We start from the raw sequence: 16,681 nt of genomic DNA on the forward strand, positions 1-16,681 counted from the left end.
TGTTTTTATTTATTTTTATGTTCAAAATAAAGTCATTCATTCATTCATTCAATCCTGTATTGAATAAATTGCTTAACAATGCTGATGTTTGTATAGCAAAAAAAACAATAAAGACATTGTTAAAAAAAAATATATAGAGAGAAATATGAGAATAACTAATTCTGATCTGGATCAAATCTTTAAAAAACACTGGTCTCACTCTTTCTGCTGTGGTGGTCTCTTGCACTACATCAGACCGCCTGTAGGGAGGCGCTCTCACCCAGACTACCTCTACACACGCGGCTGTGATGACAGTAGAAGAAGAGGCTGCCATACTGCGGTGATACAGCGAGTTTTACCGGATTCAGTCTTTAGCTCCGTTTATCCTCCAGCAGTAAAACATGCTCTCCTCTCAGACATCTGGAGACCCGGGCAAGATGAGAGACTACCATTACACCGGCCCGGTAGAGCACCGGTTCTCTCCGTACGCCTTCAACGGAGGGTGAGTCTGTTTATCATACCGATAGCTGGTTAGCCTGCTAACTAACTACATGCTAACAAGCTAACCAGCTACATGCTAACCAGCTTAGCTAAACAAAGGTGAAGTTGATGTAAAGTCTGTGAGTTTATTTGTCCAGGACACAACGCACCGTCTCTTAATCTTAATACTTAAATTAACATAAAAGAAAAGTTGTAATATTAAATGTTAATAATAGTTAAAACCACAGTTTCAGTTTCAGTTTAGAGTAGCTTAGCTTCTGTTAGCCAGTGTGTCTATGACAACAGTGCAGTTCCCTCTCTGATGTGGTGGGGTGGTGTGTATATATAAGATGAATTAACAAGCCTGTTGCTGGGTGTTTTTCTGTGTTTTTCAGGACCGTACTAGCTGTAGCTGGAGAGGACTTCGCCATCGTGGCCTCAGACACCAGGCTGAGTGAAGGCTACTCCATCCACAGCCGAGACTCACCCAAATGCTACAAGCTGTGAGTTTGCACTGTCACCTCCCTGTGCTGCTACAGGAGTCACACACCATATCACGGCAGTGTTGAGACACCATGGCAACCTTTTAAAAACTATAACTGCTGGTCCTTTTACCTACTACTTTCGTAGTTCTGTGTAACTTCATCAAAAGCCATTATCAGATACATTTGGAGTTCAACCACTGAGGTGACTGCAGCTCTCTGATACTGGGTGAAGTTAAGTTTCTGCTTGGTGCTCAGCAAGGCACCATTTGGTATCTGTGGCTAATATCACTAGTAGTCATTGCTACATGAATTGAGGCTAGTTGAACAATATGCTGCTCTGACTGTCACTGATTTGTGTGCTTCACCTTCCCCTAACAGGTCAGACACAACCGTCATTGGCTGCAGCGGTTTCCATGGCGACTGCTTGACACTGACCAAAATCATTGATGCCAGACTAAAGGTGGGTTTTTTGGTTTCACTCTCTCATTAGTCTCATCCTTAACATGATCTTATTCTGCTGACTGTAACGGTCATGCTTCTGCCTGCACACCAGCAGCGTCTGTTGATCACAGTGATTTCCAAGACAGAGTCTACATAAGGCTGATACTTTATTGTGTCTTGTTGTCTTTATCTTTTCAATCTTCATTATTCAGAAAAATATCTAACAAGAAATGTTTATCTCTAATAGTGTCCACTGTCACCACAGTTAATTAACAATAGGAATGCCATCCTTGTTATGCCTCTCTTCAAGTTTTCACTGTATTCCTCCATTCTGCATCCCTACAAGACCTACAGAAGATGTCACAGGTTACTTAATTGTTAGTAACACCTAAACCAATGTTCCTGTCCCTCTCTCAGATGTACAAACATTCGAACAATAAGACAATGACCAGTGGCGCTATCGCAGCCATGTTGTCCACCATCCTGTACGGCAGGAGATTCTTCCCCTACTACGTCTACAACATCATCGGAGGACTGGATGAGCAGGGTAGGTACTTCAATGCTGTCAATATTATGATGAGTAAATGTATGAATATGCACTGGATTGAGGGGGGGGGGCGGGTGTTGCTTGGGTTGTTTGGGTTGTTTGGGTTGTTGCCTATATTGTGCTTCATTGTATCACAGTAAGTTTTCTATTTTGATTTTGTCTAAGCTGTAAATGGTATAAAGCTTTGACTATGTTCTTGTAATAACTCTTTTTATTTGCAATATTTCATGTTTGTAATGTAGGCAAGGGAGCAGTGTACAGTTTTGACCCAGTGGGCTCCTACCAGAGAGACACCTACAAGGCCGGAGGATCAGCAAGTGCCATGCTGCAGCCGCTACTGGACAACCAGGTAAATAACACACTGCATGTTGTTGCCATAATCATACTATGTTTATGTCATCAGGTATGCAGACAGTAGTGCTCCAGCCAAGTTTGCTTACAGTGGGCGAGTTCATGAATTCATGTCTGTCTCTTTCCAACACGTCCTTCCACAGATCGGTTTCAAGAACATGGAGGGTGTGCAGCACGTTCCTCTGACTCAGGACAAGGCCGTTCAGCTGGTCAAAGATGTCTTCATCTCGGCCGCAGAGAGAGACGTCTACACCGGAGATGCTCTTAGGGTGTGCATCATCACTAAGGAGGGCATCAGTGAGCAGACTGTACCACTGAGGAAGGACTGAGGAGGGAAATGTTCCCCTTTCTCTGCTTTTCTCTTTAGTCTGTTCTTTCCACATTCACCTGTTGGTTTTGGCCCCTTTACAACAAGTTTCTTAAAAACAGGAGTGTTGACCCAGAATATGCTTCTAGTGGCCTCTGAGGTCAGGCTTAATCTGAGCGGATTTTGCATTTTTTATATCCACTCACAATTTGCATCAGTTGAAATTGACACTTTTCTCCTGCTGTCCACAGTTATCCCCCTCATTTTCTGCTCTTATTACATCCTTGTATTTGTGGTGTAGCTACCTTATTCTAGATCAGCACTCCTGTTCTTAAGAAGCAACGAACTCTCTTCCCTCATTCTGCCTAGACTTTTCTGTTTGAATTTTTCATTATGTTTTGGAAGGATACTCAGTCTGCTGTTCTTTTTACATTCTTAATAAATGTAAAGAATTGAAAAATATGGGTCTTGTTCTTCTTCTTGTTCATTGCATGTTGCATGCTCCAGCTCGGGAAGCTTATGCTGCTCACAGTGTTGTCTTAAAATATGTGATATTGTGACATATTGAAGTATTACTGCTCCCTCCTGAAAGACATTTGGGTTTCCTGAGTCAGTCTTTACAAAACAGGAGCATCACAGCAACACCATGCTGTGAGCTGAGGGGACAAACGCCACACTGACCTGTTCTACTATAATGTATGTTATCCATCAGGTGGACAGTTTTATTTTACAGTGTTTGAACCCTCTATCATGTTTAGCTTTTCCAGGTTCTTGATAGAGTCACTGAGGTACACACCACTAATCTGAATTAAAGCAGCACCTTTCACAAGTTTTGTGTAAGTACTTAAACATTTTACATTCTTGCAAACAGCAAGTATCTCAGATGATTTCAGTATTTTAGCAGCCATTAGCTTCAATATGAAAAGAAAGTTTCTCTCTAATAGGAAAATAATGCAGTTATGATAAATTAAGTTATGCAAGTTGATCAAGTAAGTAAAGTAAGTATTGCCATGCTCAGGGCACTGACCACATGTGAGGAGGGACGGTCTACTTTTCCTTTGCATCATTTTAACACTTGAGCCTCCTATGGAGGAGAAAAATAAATTGAAAAATAATTAAATGACTTGATAATGTCATTAATTGTAGCAAAAAATATTAAACATAAATGTAGCCATTAATTAATTGATAAAATGTGACAAATTTATATTTCTGTTTTAATTAGCTTTATTTATCTTTGTATTAATTTCCTTATTTATTTACTCCACTGTTTATTTTTTCCCCTTTATTATTTATGTATTAATTTTTTATTAATTTTTAAATGTAATTTATTTTGCATTTATTTTATATTTATTTTTAAATGTATGTATTTATTTATGCATTTATTTATTTATTTCGGCATGATTTTCCCTTTGCATTTCACCGCTTATTTATTTTCCCAAACTTATTTAACTCTGTATTCTTTTCTTTATCCTACATGTGAGATTAGAGCAAGGTTACTTACATTTTTTAACCATTCCCAGCAAATGTAAAAAATATTCATGATGTTATCCCTTAGTTGCTACGGAGGTTTAATTTTAATCTCTACCAATCACATTCTATGGTTGTGAACACAAACTGCAGCAGGGAAGGTATGGCAGGATTTTCTATTCCCACATTTGCTCAACAACACAAACCACCACGTCATGAGTTTCAGTTTGTTCCACCTACCTTTCATTTGGACATTGGCCATGCGAGAAGCGCACAGAATTTCCTCTCTCCTCTGTGTTGTTGCAGCCAAATCTATTAAACCTGGTTGGAGATGATTGGAGTTATATTAAAATTCTGGCTTTCACTTTTCTTTTTACCCAGCACTAGTTTGTCCTTATTGGTTTGATAGTTTTTGTTGTCACTTTTGAGGACACTTTTACACATTGTTCTAGTCCTCGTGAAGAAAGAGCTTTACTGATTTGTTCTCTGTTCATTTTATTGTAAGCAGAGGCAGATTAAATTAACAATAAACCACCTGCTCGCATACAACAGCCCCTGAACTGGGAATGACGATCACTGCTCTACATTCATCCATTCATTAATGCATATATCCCCAGAGGTTCAGGTGTCTTTAATTACTACCACATATTACAGCAGGTTATCTCACTAATAAACATTCCTGATGTACAGTGTGGTGAAATGAACATCTGCAGACACATCATTTTGGCCCTGGGATACTTGCTGAAGATAAACTATCATTAGCGATGAGTTACTTCTTTGCATTTCCTGCCAAGACAAGTGAAACAACAGAAGATGAAAATCCATGCTACATATGGATTTCTAAGCAGATTTTTAGTATCTGGTGTGTTCACACTAGATATTGACAAAGTAAAGTATACTCAGACAAAATGCATATCAAATATATTTCTGAGTGTGCTGTACTATTCTCCCACAATGCAATGCATAAAGGAGGAGCTGCTCACAACTGAAACATATTTTAATAGATTTTAGGTGGCAAGTAAAGATAAATATTAAGTCTTTGATTTACCCGTGTGAAGTTTAATTGATTTTCAAAGCTGCAGTTTAATTTACATTCAATATAACACGTATTGTGTCATTTCTTATTGATATAAAATGGTAAAGTAGGTTGATATTTCTGTATAATAATTGCTAAAACAGTAAACTATGATGATTAATATATAGTATAGATTTGGGACACAGCTATGAACTTTTAATTAATAAGTAAAATAATGCAGCCAATTTCCCTGCTGTCAAAATGTCTACAAAGAAAAGGACCTGTTGTGTAAGCAAATCTAAAAGGCTCTCAACTATTCATAACTTGGTTTTATGCATCGTGCTGTTGGTGGTTTTGTGGCTTTGTCTCTTCTGCTCTGGAGTTACAAATGAAACATTAATATTTACCAAACCAAATTTGTGGTGTTTCTAATGTTAGTTAATTTTCTGACATTGTTTTAATACTCTATGTTTTTCTAAATACAAACTTTCAAGTAGGAACCTGAGCACTGGGCTCCAGCCCAATAAAGACTGAACTTCTCTGTTTAATAATTTCACATCTTCGATATTATTCTACACCACCTGAAAGAGTGAAAACACAGACTGTCCTATTAATGCTCAGCAGGAAGAAACAACACTTAATTATGACATTTCTCTCTTTTTATTAACCCAAGATTAACCCACGATAATCAGCAAACTGTAACAAGTGTTAACTCAACAACAATAACAACAACTGTTTTAATGATCAAAGACTCTCTCACACACAGACACAGGCAGTGTCCTCAGGCGTAGTACTGAAGGTTGGCCTTCTTCTTGGCTTGGACCTCCAGGATTCCCTCCATGTAATCTTCATGGTTCAGCTCCGTGGCTCCGCGACGCAGCGCGATCATGCCGGCCTCCACACACACAGCTTTGCACTGGGCTCCGTTGAAGTCGTCGGTGCAGCGAGCCAGCTCCTCGTAGTTGACGTCAGGACTGACGTTCATTTTGCGGGAGTGAATCTGCATGATGCGAGCTCTGGCCTCTTCGTTTGGCATGGGGAACTCGATCTTTCTGTCCAGGCGACCTGAACGGAGCAGCGCGGGGTCCAAGATGTCCACTCTGTTGGTGGCTGCAATCACCTAGAAAATAAAAAAAGACTATGTAGTTAAAATGTAAAGTGATGCACACAGTGGTGATTAAAAAGACAGGGAAGTTGTGCTTAACTTAAACTTGGTTGTTTTAGGTTTGTTTGTACATCCATAACACTTTTTAACTGGAGTCACCCTGCACTATACTCATTTTTAAAAGTCTCTTCTGCACTTTTTAATAGTCGTGTATCACAGCTGTTACCCTGCACTATATAGAGTTTTAACAGTTTTCTTCATCTCCTTGTATTTTTATATATGGTTTATTTTTTTGTACTTTGCACTACTAACTTTTTTACTGCCTTTTTACTAACATGTTTTTTGCACTATGGAACTGTGATGCTGGAAACTTGAATTTCCCTCGGGATCAATAAAGTTACTATCTATCTATCTATCTATCTATCTATCTAAAGTTACTATCCATCTATCTATCTATCTATCTATCTATCTATCTATCTAAAGTTACTATCCATCTATCTATCTATCTATCTATCTAAAGTTACTATCCATCTATCTATCTATCTATCTATCTATCTATCTATCCATCTATCCATCTATCCATCCATCTATCTATCTATCGTTTTGATGTGTAGTTTGTGAAAACGTTTATTGTGTGCTGTTAAGATGTGCTCTATGGTGATTAAACAGTGTTTTGGTGCCAGCATCTTTACCTTGACCTGCATGTTGGGCTGAAACCCATCCAGCTGGTTGAGCAGCTCCAACATGGTCCTCTGCACCTCTCTGTCTCCGGCCTTCTCGCTGTCGAACCTCTTGGTACCAATTGCGTCCAACTCATCGATGAAGATGATGGATGGGGCTTTCTCCTTGGCCAGGGCGAAGGCATCTCTCACCAGCTTGGCTCCATCACCGATGAACATCTGGACCAGCTGTGGACCGGCCAGCTTCAGGAAGGTGGCCTTGGTCTGAGCTGCGCAGGCTCTGGCCAGGAGGGTCTTCCCAGTGCCAGGTGGTCCATACATCAGGACCCCTTTGGGTGGCTGGATGCCAAGGTTCTCAAACTTCTCCTTGTGGTTCATAGGCAGCACGATGGCCTCCACCAGCTCCTGGATCTGCTTGTCCAGCCCTCCTATGTCGCTGTACTGCTCTGTGGGGCGCTCATCCACCTCCATGGCTTTGACTCTGGAGTCATACTCAGTGGGTAAGGTCTCCAGGATCAGGTAGGAGTCCTTGTTGACACCCACCAGGTCTCCAGGCTTCAGCTTCTCTGCGTCCACCAGACCGATAACAGGCAGGAAGTAGGTCTGTCTGGTGGAGGTCTTGATGACAGCGCACTTTCCTTTCCTCTGGGAGTCCAGGTCCACGTTAGCCCCGTCCTCCTCCTGGTCGTTAGGGTCCACGTCCAGCAGCTCGATGACGTTAGAGACCAGGTAGGGCAGCGTTTTGTTCACCTTTATCTTCTCCGTGTTCTCCTTGATCTTATCCTTCATCGCCTGCAGTTCATGAGTCACCCGCAGCACCTCGCTCTTCATGATCTTTATCTCGCTGTCCAGCAGCCGAGTCCGCTGAACGATCTCGTCTGTGGACATTTTTAACACTTCTTCTCCGATCCCATCCTCCACCTCGTCCCAAACTGATTTGTCACTCAGCGACGCCATCTTTGCTCTGACTGCCGATGAACTGTGACGCGCCGGAAGTTAAAGGTTCCTTCAGCCGGAAGTTAAAGGTTCCTCCAGCCGGAAGTTAAAGGTCCCTCCAAGTTTTTTTAATAAAAAAAATAAAATGTAATTGATTATTTATTTGGAACATGTAACAAATACCTCAGTAAAAAATAAAACAAGAATAACTAATAAAATTAACATTAAAAATCAATTAACAAATAATCATGTCTCAAAAGAAGTTGGAAGAAGTATATGGTCCTACACCTTCTCCATAACTCCAACAATTAACTCAATATTTATCATATATTCTTTTGTTTATTGTTTTCTTTCTTTAATTAATTGTTCTCTCCATTTTGTTTTATCCATATTTCATTTTATTTTATTTTGGAAAAGGAAGAGAAAGAAAGAAAAAAAGAAGAAAAAAAGGAAAAATATATGTATATAAAAAAAGAAATTAAAAAAAGAAAAAAAAGTAAAATATATGTATTAAAAAAAGGAAAAATATATGTAAATAAAAAAAGGAAAAACATATGTTTATAAAAAAAGAACAAAAAAAATGAAAAATATATGTATATATTTATATATATAAAAAGAAATTAAAAAAAGAAAAAAAGAAAAATATTTGCATTTAAAAAAAAAAAGGACAAATATATGTATATAAAAAAGAAAAAAAGAAGGAAAAATATATGTATTTTTAAAAAAAAATGAAAAATATATGTATATAAAAAAGGAAGAAAAAAATTAAAAATATATGTATATAAAAAAGAAGAAAAAAAAGAAAAATATGTATATAAAAAAAGAAAGAAAAAAAGGAAAAATATATGTATATATACATATATGTATATATATGTATATATAAAAAGAAATTAAAAAAAGAAAAAAAAAGAAAAATATTTGTATTTTTTTTAAAAAAAAGGACAAATATATGTATTTAAAAAATAAATAAATAAAAAAATCCTCAACTGGCCAGGCATGGGCCATGCTGCCTCAACACCAACTGGGCTCCTCCTCCGTCTCCTCTCTCCTCCCTCCAATGATTTAAAGTTTTTAAGTGAAATCATTGTCATACTCTCGCGTGGTCTTTCTTTATCATTATTTTTTTTTTATTGTGTATGCTTCTTCTGTATGTAAATGTGTTTAATGTGTTCTGCTGTTACTTTGTAAACTGCATTTTGAAATAAAAAAAAAACTTCTCCCGGAAGTTAAAGGTTCCTCAACCGGAAGTAGCCGCGGACGCTCATGAGCGCCGAACGAAGCACAAGATGAGACGACTCTGAAGCTGAATTCATCTGGTCCATGAGCTGTAAGTTGACGGTAAATGTACTGTGGTGCTCTCGCAACTGTCAAAGTTATCTGCAGCTCTTTTTCTAGCACATAAATGCACCACTTTCCCTGTAGCTACAACGCGACTTCATGTTAGCTAGTGCTGCTAACGCTAGCTCTGCGGCTAACTCCAGCCTGCCAGTGTGTTGATGTGTTTGATTCTGCAGGCTGTCAAGACACACTTGGGCTCCTGTATGTCACCCGTAATATGCAATCATTTAAAGGGCACATAAAGCATTGGGTCCTACATTAATGAACGAGCTAAATGAACGTTTAATGGACGTTAAAGCTAAATGTGGTGATGAGAAAGCAGTGGATGTGTTGGCGCCACAGATGCACTAATTCATCTTCAAGTCATTTTGCAGGTTCTTTTCACTCAACTCTGATAAGATAAGATATTCCCTTATTAGACCCACAGTGGGGAAATGTGCAGTGTACAGCAGCAAAGGGGATGGTGCAAAAAACAAGATGCATCAGCTAACACAGTAAAGCTAAAGCTAAACAAAGTGTAACAAAATATGAACCATTTAAATAGAAGGAAGTATAAAAATAGGAGCAGTATATATAATATTGACAATAAACAGACTATTAACAAAATTGCACGAGTGGAAAATGATATTGCACAGTGAGAATGAATGAATGAATGAATGAATGAATGAATGAAATTCCACCTGAAAATATCAGGTTATTGTCAGTTTTTTGGTGTGTAAGTGATCTATTGGGAGCAGTACTGGTTGTGGTCTATTGGGAGCAGTACTGGTTGTGGTCTACTGGCAGCAGTGCTGGTTGTGGTCTACTGGGAGCAGTACTGGTTGTGATCTATTGGGAGCAGTACTGGTTGTGGTCTACTGGCAGCAGTGCTGGTTGTGGTCTACTGGCAGCAGTGCTGGTTGTGGTCTACTGGCAGCAGTGCTGGTTGTGGTCTACTGGCAGCAGTGCTGGTTGTGGAGTCTGACAGCTGCAGTAAAGAAGGACCTGCAATAGCGCTCCTTCACACACTTTGGGTGGAGCAGCCTGTCGCTGAAGGAGCTCTCAAGTGCTGAGATGGTGTCCTGCATGGGGTCGGAGTCATTCTCCAGCATGGATGACAACTTAGACATCATCCTCCTCTCTCCCACCACCTCCACTGTGTCGAGGGGGCATCCCAGGACAGAGCTGGCCTTCCTGATCACTCTGTCGAGTCTCTTCCTGTCAGCAGCCGAGATGCTGCTGCCCCAGCAGACCACTCCATAAAAATCGGCTGATGCCACCACAGTGTCATAAAAGGTCTTCAGGAGTGCCCCCTACACTCCAAAAGACCTCAGTGCTAAATAATTACCAGAAATAAAGTATTTGTCTGACTAAACCTTGGTTCTGTCCACATTTTTCAGGCACGACATAGCTGCCCAGAAACAAGAAGAAGGTGTTTCTGCAGAATCCACTGTGGTTGTTGGTGATTTTCTACTGTATCATAGACTCTGGACGCACAGCTTTGAGGCACCGGCTGTGTGAAGTTACTTCCTGCTCTTGGGTGGCAGTGAACTAACGTAAGGATCTGAAGAGATGGACCAGAACAACAGTATACCACCGTTCCAGGGGCTGGCCTCCCCTCAGGTAACACTGGTTTCAAGCATTTTGTGGTCTATACATTTTAAAATGAACCCAGCTTCCAGTTTATTCTCAACATAGTCTGATTTACATCCACATCTCGCTGGGGCTTCAAGGTACCACCTTGATCCTGCTACACGTGAGCTCCCATCCTGCAGCTTCAGCATTGTGGCTTAGTTATATTTAATGACAATACTTACTGCCAGTTAGAGACGCACCGATCCGATACCGATATCGGTCCGATACTGACTCAAATAGCCGGATCGGGTGTTGGTGACAATAGGCTGATCTTGTATTGGATACCATTATTTTAATAAATATCAATTCAGTACATTTATACTGTATCCATGTATTTATTTGTTACATTTTGTTTTACACAGTTAGGAAAGCAATGTTTAGGTCAAGCCTGATGTTGCCTTACACATAACAGAATGATCCCAGTCACTTCCACACAGTGAGGCATACATCTTATTAATTAAACACTGGTATTGGGTCGATACTCGGTAGCGGCCGATACCCAAAGCCCAGGTATCGGTATTGGGACTGAAAAAGTCGGATCAGTGCATCCCTACTGCCAGTACGTAAGAGGAAATGTGATGCTCACATAGCCAAGTGAAATGAGCTTAGGGAGTAACTTTTTCACTGGAGACTCAGTAGCTGTGTTATATAATGTCAAATACGGGAATGAGCAAACTGAAAAACTTTGATAATGGTGTTTTTTTCTTTTTTGCATTATCATTTGTCAGTATCATTTGCTCCTAATGTGTTTTTTTTCTGCTCAATCCCAATTTATTATAATATTTGTTGGTGTTGTGTCCTTGTGCAGGGTGCCACGACCCCAGTCATGCCAATCTTCAGTCCCATGATGCCATATGGCTCAGGCCTGACTCCCCAGCCCGTCCAGAACACCAATAGTTTGTCTATACTGGAGGAACAGCAGCGGCAACAACAGCAGCAACAGGCTCAGCAGGCAAACGCAGGTACACCACACACTACTGTCATACTCCTCTCCATCCTTTCCCCACCTGAGGTCATAATCTCAGATCCCTAGAATTGGTGTCCTCCCTATTTATTCTGAGAAAATAAAAAAAATAATCCAAGTCTCAACCATTGTTGAAGTATATCATCTTCATATTCCTTGTTCTCCAGGCCTTCCTGGAACATCGGGGCAGACCCCTCAGCTTTACCATTCCCAGACGGTTGCCGGGTCGACCACCACAGCGCTGCCAGGGAACACCCCGCTCTACAACACTCCGCTGACCCCCATGACTCCCATCACACCGGCCACACCGGCCTCGGAGAGCTCTGGAATAGTACCACAGCTACAGTATGTTTCACATCCAATGGAAAGATGGTCAAAGTATCAGTTTATGCCACACATTTACCTTTTATTTTATGTTACCTTAGTCAGTGGTAACTGTTCAAGTTTAGCTTGAACATGGCTATTGAGAAACATGCAAGGACCAAAATTGTGCCCAAGGAGAATAGAAATTTATTTAGACCCCAAACAAATATAGCTTTCTTTTCAGAGACTACCTCAGTGTCCTGTGTCTTTTCTGCTTAGTTATGAATGTTTTTTTTTACTACCACAATGATCTACATTGCCATTATTTCCTCACAGTTTAACTTGTTTCTGAGCTACTGACTGAACCATTTTCCTTTGTCTGTTACTTACTCTTCTTTTCTCTGTGTTTTTGTTATTTTCCCTACTTCTAGAAACATAGTATCTACTGTAAATCTGGGCTGTAAATTGGACTTGAAAACTATCGCACTGAGAGCCAGGAATGCAGAGTACAACCCAAAGGTGAGACTGACACACATTACTGTGATCTGCTCTATGTTGCTCAACAATGGGATTTTTTTTTTTTTTTTTTTTTTAGTGGTGGGGCTTAAAAAAGATTCCCATTAATTTCAACCTGCTGTATTTCCCATAAATGTTGCTGTGGTGGCTCTATGGTTCATGCTAGCTTTGCATTTTCCACCTCTGTTGTAGAGATGCAAGGAAATATGGAAACATGCAGAACAACAAATATCAGGGCAACCACAGAAAACATAGAAAATGGCTGCCTGGAATAGCCAGAAAAACTGCATAGGGATTTACATCTGGGTCAACTTGCATGTTGGTTTGTTTACATGTGTGATTCTCTCAGCTACCATTTGTAATTTTGGATCAAAGTGTGTCCAGTGGTCTATAAATCATGACCCATAGATTTATGGGAAATCCACCAGGTTACAAGGAATGACTTTTATGATTCCCTGATCTTTCCTCTTGTACCGTCATTACGCCAAAATGTCCTCTTATACTCAAGAAAATACCAAAACTGAATGGTCAAAATGTTGCCATAAACTAAACTTGATATACAGTATTCATGCTAAACACCCCACACATTCATGGCTGGCTGTAATGATATTCCTGCTCTCTCCATTTCTTGTAGCGTTTTGCTGCAGTCATTATGAGAATACGAGAACCCAGAACGACTGCTCTCATCTTCAGCTCTGGGAAGATGGTCTGCACCGGAGCCAAGAGGTCAGAATACGGGTCATTTACTGACCTTCATGTGCTGAAGTTCATAATAAAAAGCCAGATTTTCATCGTAGTGATGTCTTTCAATAAAATCTTCTCTACCTTCTTGTCTTGTCTCCTCTCTTCTATTTAATACTAAATTTTCTTCTTCTTTTCCTATAATTCGCCTCGCATCGACTGACTTCTCTCTAGTGAGGAGCAGTCGAGGTTAGCTGCCAGAAAATATGCTCGCGTGGTGCAGAAGCTCGGTTTTCCTGCTAAGTTCCTGGACTTCAAGATTCAGAACATGGTGGGAAGCTGCGATGTGAAGTTCCCCATTCGCCTGGAAGGATTAGTCCTCACACATCAGCAGTTTAGCAGGTAAGTTCTGTTTGTTTTATTGTCTTGTGCAGCTAAAAGCCACGGTCTCTCATTTCTGCTTTTTTGAAAGTACCGGCATGTGATGGCTGCGTTGTGAGAAAGTCATGCTTGTGACCACAGAAGGAAAGGCTAGATGGGATTTATTCTCGTTGACATGCTCCCATACAAACCTCTGAAAGCATATATGTGGAATTGTTTGAAATTTATGTAACACGTAGCATATAGATTCGGTTTCAGACATTAGAGAGCTGATAGAAGTTATTCTCAACTTGAAATTAATTTATTTAAATGATTGAGCTAATACTTGTTACCTTTTTTTGTTTCAGCTATGAACCGGAGCTGTTTCCAGGACTGATTTACAGAATGATCAAACCCAGAATCGTCCTGCTCATCTTTGTTTCTGGGAAAGTTGTACTCACAGGTAAGACCTGCTCCTCTCTGCTGATGCACTTCACTCATTATTATGTCTATGTATCGATCTATTGATCATTTGCACACGACATAACACCTGCCCTTATATAGTGTTTAGGGGGCTTTACCTAACCACACGCCTCCATCTGGAGTTGACTTCTCTCATTTTTCTCTTAAATTAAGAGAAAATATAAGAGAAATTTAAGCGAATGTTGCTGCATGAGGCCCAACGTCAGGAGTCCCCCTTTAGATGACACATATAGAGCTGTATTGATGCAGGATTTTTGAGATGGATACTGATATCAACATTTTTAGAGTTTTAAAAGAATAATATATTTTTACATGAATTCCTTAAATAGTTGTTAAAAAATAAACTTGACATACTATTTCTAAATTACCTCACCCTGTTTTAGTTTTTTTGTGTTCATTAGTGAAAACAAACTGTTTCTTGGTCAAGCTCTTCACATGAGAAATTAATCAGATTCCTTAAAAACCTACAACAGAACTTTTAAATTAGAAATGGAAAAGATAATCCAGAACATGTTAATGGATCTAATGATTGCTTCTGTCAGTGTTGTGGGCTTTGCCAGTGTAACTCAGTGTAGTTAATGATGTATCTGTTGTTTTTAAGGTGCCAAGGTGAGAGCGGAGATCTACGAAGCGTTTGAAAACATCTATCCTATTCTGAAAGGCTTCCGCAAGACGACGTAGAACCTGCAGCTCCTTCTTTTACCTTCATCTCCCCAAGCCTCGAATCTTTGTACTCTGATTTTTTTAAATTCACAAGATGTGTCATCTATATGTTGACCTCTACAAGTGGACTGCTGTAAGGGCTGTCGTACAGGGATGTGAGCCGTCTTTTTAGGGGAGGGTTTGTCCCTCCAGTGTTTCAGATTTTTTTGAAAAACAGGATTTTACATTTTTTAGTTGTTGTTGCCGTGTCTTGATCACAAGCGATGACGTATTTTACACACGGACCTCTCCGTTTATTTTAAACCGGTTCTCAGCAGTTATTTTCTGCTTTTTCTGTTGTTCTGCTCACATCCCTGATTGTACATAAGACTGTAAAGAAATGTAAAAAGTGCTGATTAGAAGAGAAGCAGTCTGACTAGGACTGTTCTTTGCTTTTATTTTAAGCCATTTTAAATAGTTTTGTACGTTGCATTTTTATAAATTGTCCGCTCAGTCCCCAAATTTTATCAAGAACATGTTCGGGTCCGTCAGCCCCACATTCCTGTTAACAGTATTCGCTAAGACTTTAGCTGAGGGACCGTCTATCCAAACCAGATCGGTTGCTTTTTAAGAGTTTAATTTTTGTATCTTTTACATTCAGATCAGTCGGATCTTGGTTCAGCTCAGTGCTGGAAGTGGATTCCCTTCTAAATTCAAACATTTTGACATCAATAGTATAGTTCAGTCTGTTGAGCTGTAAGGTGGATGCTCTTACATTTTGAATGACTGAACAAAATAGATTCAGGTCCTGCTGCTAAAGTTGTTGGTTAGTTCTTTGAGATTTGTGTCACTTGGTTTTGGGCTACATGAAGAAAAGACGCTGTTGGTCTTAAAGTAGACGGCCTCTTCTTTTAATTATCTTAAATTCACATCTTGCATCTTACATTCACGAGCACGAAAAGATGATAGCAGATAAACTATGCATTGTGTTGCCATGTTTATGTTTTTTTTGGCCATTCAAAATTATATTTAAAAGTTTTGTTGTGAGGAATTAATTATATTTGCGAGTAAGAACATGTGAATCTGTCTTGGTTGTCTGTTTGCTCAGCCCCGACACTTGGCAGAAAAGTAGTTAAAATTTTGGGCACTTCTTGGTGAGCTGGTTCTCAGTTTCACCATCTGTGTGTGTCTTCCACTTCATGTCTGTATGAGCAGCAGAATAGCAGATGAGATTAGGGTTTAATACTAAATTACATTTAGTATTAATAATAATTTCCTCTGTGATTCTGAGCTGAGACCAGGAAGCTTTGTAACACATCTCAATGCAATTCTGCTTCTTCTGAAACTGTTAATGTGCTGCACTGTGCATTAATAAATGTGTACATATACAAGATGCTTGTTTTACTACAGTAACATTTTGGTGCCGTTTTTATTTGGAAAACAGCCGTTGTATTGTGCAGTGAACATGGTGTGAGAAGTGCACTTCTGTATATATTGTCAGAAGAATGTTTAACATGTTGCACATAAGACTAGTAAAGATTTTTTTAAAGATATTGCAAAATTATTGCCTGGACTAAACGCAGGCTTTACATGATTTGATCAGAAACAAAAATATATCCATATCAACAAACTGTTTTCAGGTTCAGTGGGAGTAGTCCCTGCCAGTGATCATCAGTTATGCACAGATAACTTGAACAGAAAATACTCAGCTCTTGCTAGGTATGTGATATTTCTGTAAAAAAACAAACCGATAAATAAGAATTATACAATTGGAGAACTACCGCCTGCTGGATATTTTCCCGGACGATTCTCTGTAAACCTTAGGTGAAAATCCCAGTTGATGAGCAGGTTCTGAAATACTCAATCCAGCCCGTCTGGCACCAACAGCCATGCCACATTCAAAATCACTTAAATTAATCATTCAAGAACTATGTATGTGTAAAAGTATGTTTACCTAGATGGCGCTGTTATCCTGCTGGTCACTATT

At 39.5% G+C, this 16,681-nt stretch overlaps 3 protein-coding genes across 4 annotated transcripts; 2 read left to right on the plus strand and 1 right to left on the minus strand.

The window, feature by feature from the left end:
- The first annotated feature begins 276 nt into the window (after positions 1-276).
- On the plus strand, positions 277-3,052 carry psmb1 (proteasome 20S subunit beta 1). The gene is made up of 6 exons (XM_037757178.1): positions 277-481; positions 855-962; positions 1,323-1,404; positions 1,803-1,932; positions 2,175-2,281; positions 2,427-3,052. The coding sequence occupies exons 1-6, from the start codon at positions 381-383 to the stop codon at positions 2,610-2,612; spliced, it is 714 nt and encodes a 237-aa protein (XP_037613106.1). The 5' UTR covers positions 277-380; the 3' UTR covers positions 2,613-3,052.
- A 2,661-nt stretch (positions 3,053-5,713) lies between these two features.
- On the minus strand, positions 5,714-7,878 carry psmc3 (proteasome 26S subunit, ATPase 3). Its single transcript, XM_037789886.1, has 2 exons — positions 6,870-7,878; positions 5,714-6,192 (listed from the first exon to the last, which is right to left on the minus strand). The coding sequence occupies exons 1-2, from the start codon at positions 7,812-7,814 to the stop codon at positions 5,854-5,856; spliced, it is 1,284 nt and encodes a 427-aa protein (XP_037645814.1). The 5' UTR covers positions 7,815-7,878; the 3' UTR covers positions 5,714-5,853.
- A 1,122-nt stretch (positions 7,879-9,000) lies between these two features.
- LOC119500256 (TATA box binding protein) lies at positions 9,001-16,107 on the plus strand. 2 transcript variants are annotated; one of them, XM_037789912.1, is made up of 9 exons: positions 9,001-9,120; positions 10,511-10,733; positions 11,554-11,707; positions 11,877-12,054; positions 12,444-12,531; positions 13,163-13,254; positions 13,444-13,611; positions 13,938-14,032; positions 14,654-16,107. In XM_037789912.1, exons 2-9 carry the CDS (start codon positions 10,683-10,685, stop codon positions 14,731-14,733), a joined length of 906 nt encoding a protein of 301 aa, XP_037645840.1. In that variant the 5' UTR covers positions 9,001-9,120; positions 10,511-10,682; the 3' UTR covers positions 14,734-16,107. The 2 variants fall into 2 exon arrangements, with proteins under 2 accessions (XP_037645840.1, XP_037645848.1); XM_037789920.1 differs by having other exon boundaries at positions 9,005-9,120; positions 10,595-10,733.
- Positions 16,108-16,681: the final 574 nt, after the last annotated feature.

This window comes from Sebastes umbrosus, chromosome 2 (assembly GCF_015220745.1).
Source record: "Sebastes umbrosus isolate fSebUmb1 chromosome 2, fSebUmb1.pri, whole genome shotgun sequence".
NCBI lineage: Eukaryota > Metazoa > Chordata > Actinopteri > Perciformes > Sebastidae > Sebastes > Sebastes umbrosus.

Excerpts from the sequence above, each read along its gene's own strand:
- psmb1 (XM_037757178.1), top strand. The coding sequence starts at position 381 with ATGCTCTCCTCTCAGACATCTGGAGACCCGGGCAAGATGAGAGACTAC. Across the intron at positions 1,933-2,174 it reads CGGAGGACTGGATGAGCAGG|GCAAGGGAGCAGTGTACAGT; the intron begins GTAGGTACTTCA and ends TTTGTAATGTAG. Across the intron at positions 2,282-2,426 it reads AGCCGCTACTGGACAACCAG|ATCGGTTTCAAGAACATGGA; the intron begins GTAAATAACACA and ends GTCCTTCCACAG.
- psmc3 (XM_037789886.1), bottom strand. The coding sequence starts at position 7,814 with ATGGCGTCGCTGAGTGACAAATCAGTTTGGGACGAGGTGGAGGATGGG. Across the intron at positions 6,193-6,869 it reads AGCCCAACATGCAGGTCAAG|GTGATTGCAGCCACCAACAG; the intron begins GTAAAGATGCTG and ends TTTATTTTCTAG.
- LOC119500256 (XM_037789912.1), top strand. The coding sequence starts at position 10,683 with ATGGACCAGAACAACAGTATACCACCGTTCCAGGGGCTGGCCTCCCCT. Across the intron at positions 11,708-11,876 it reads GGCTCAGCAGGCAAACGCAG|GCCTTCCTGGAACATCGGGG; the intron begins GTACACCACACA and ends CTTGTTCTCCAG. Across the intron at positions 12,055-12,443 it reads GGAATAGTACCACAGCTACA|AAACATAGTATCTACTGTAA; the intron begins GTATGTTTCACA and ends CCCTACTTCTAG.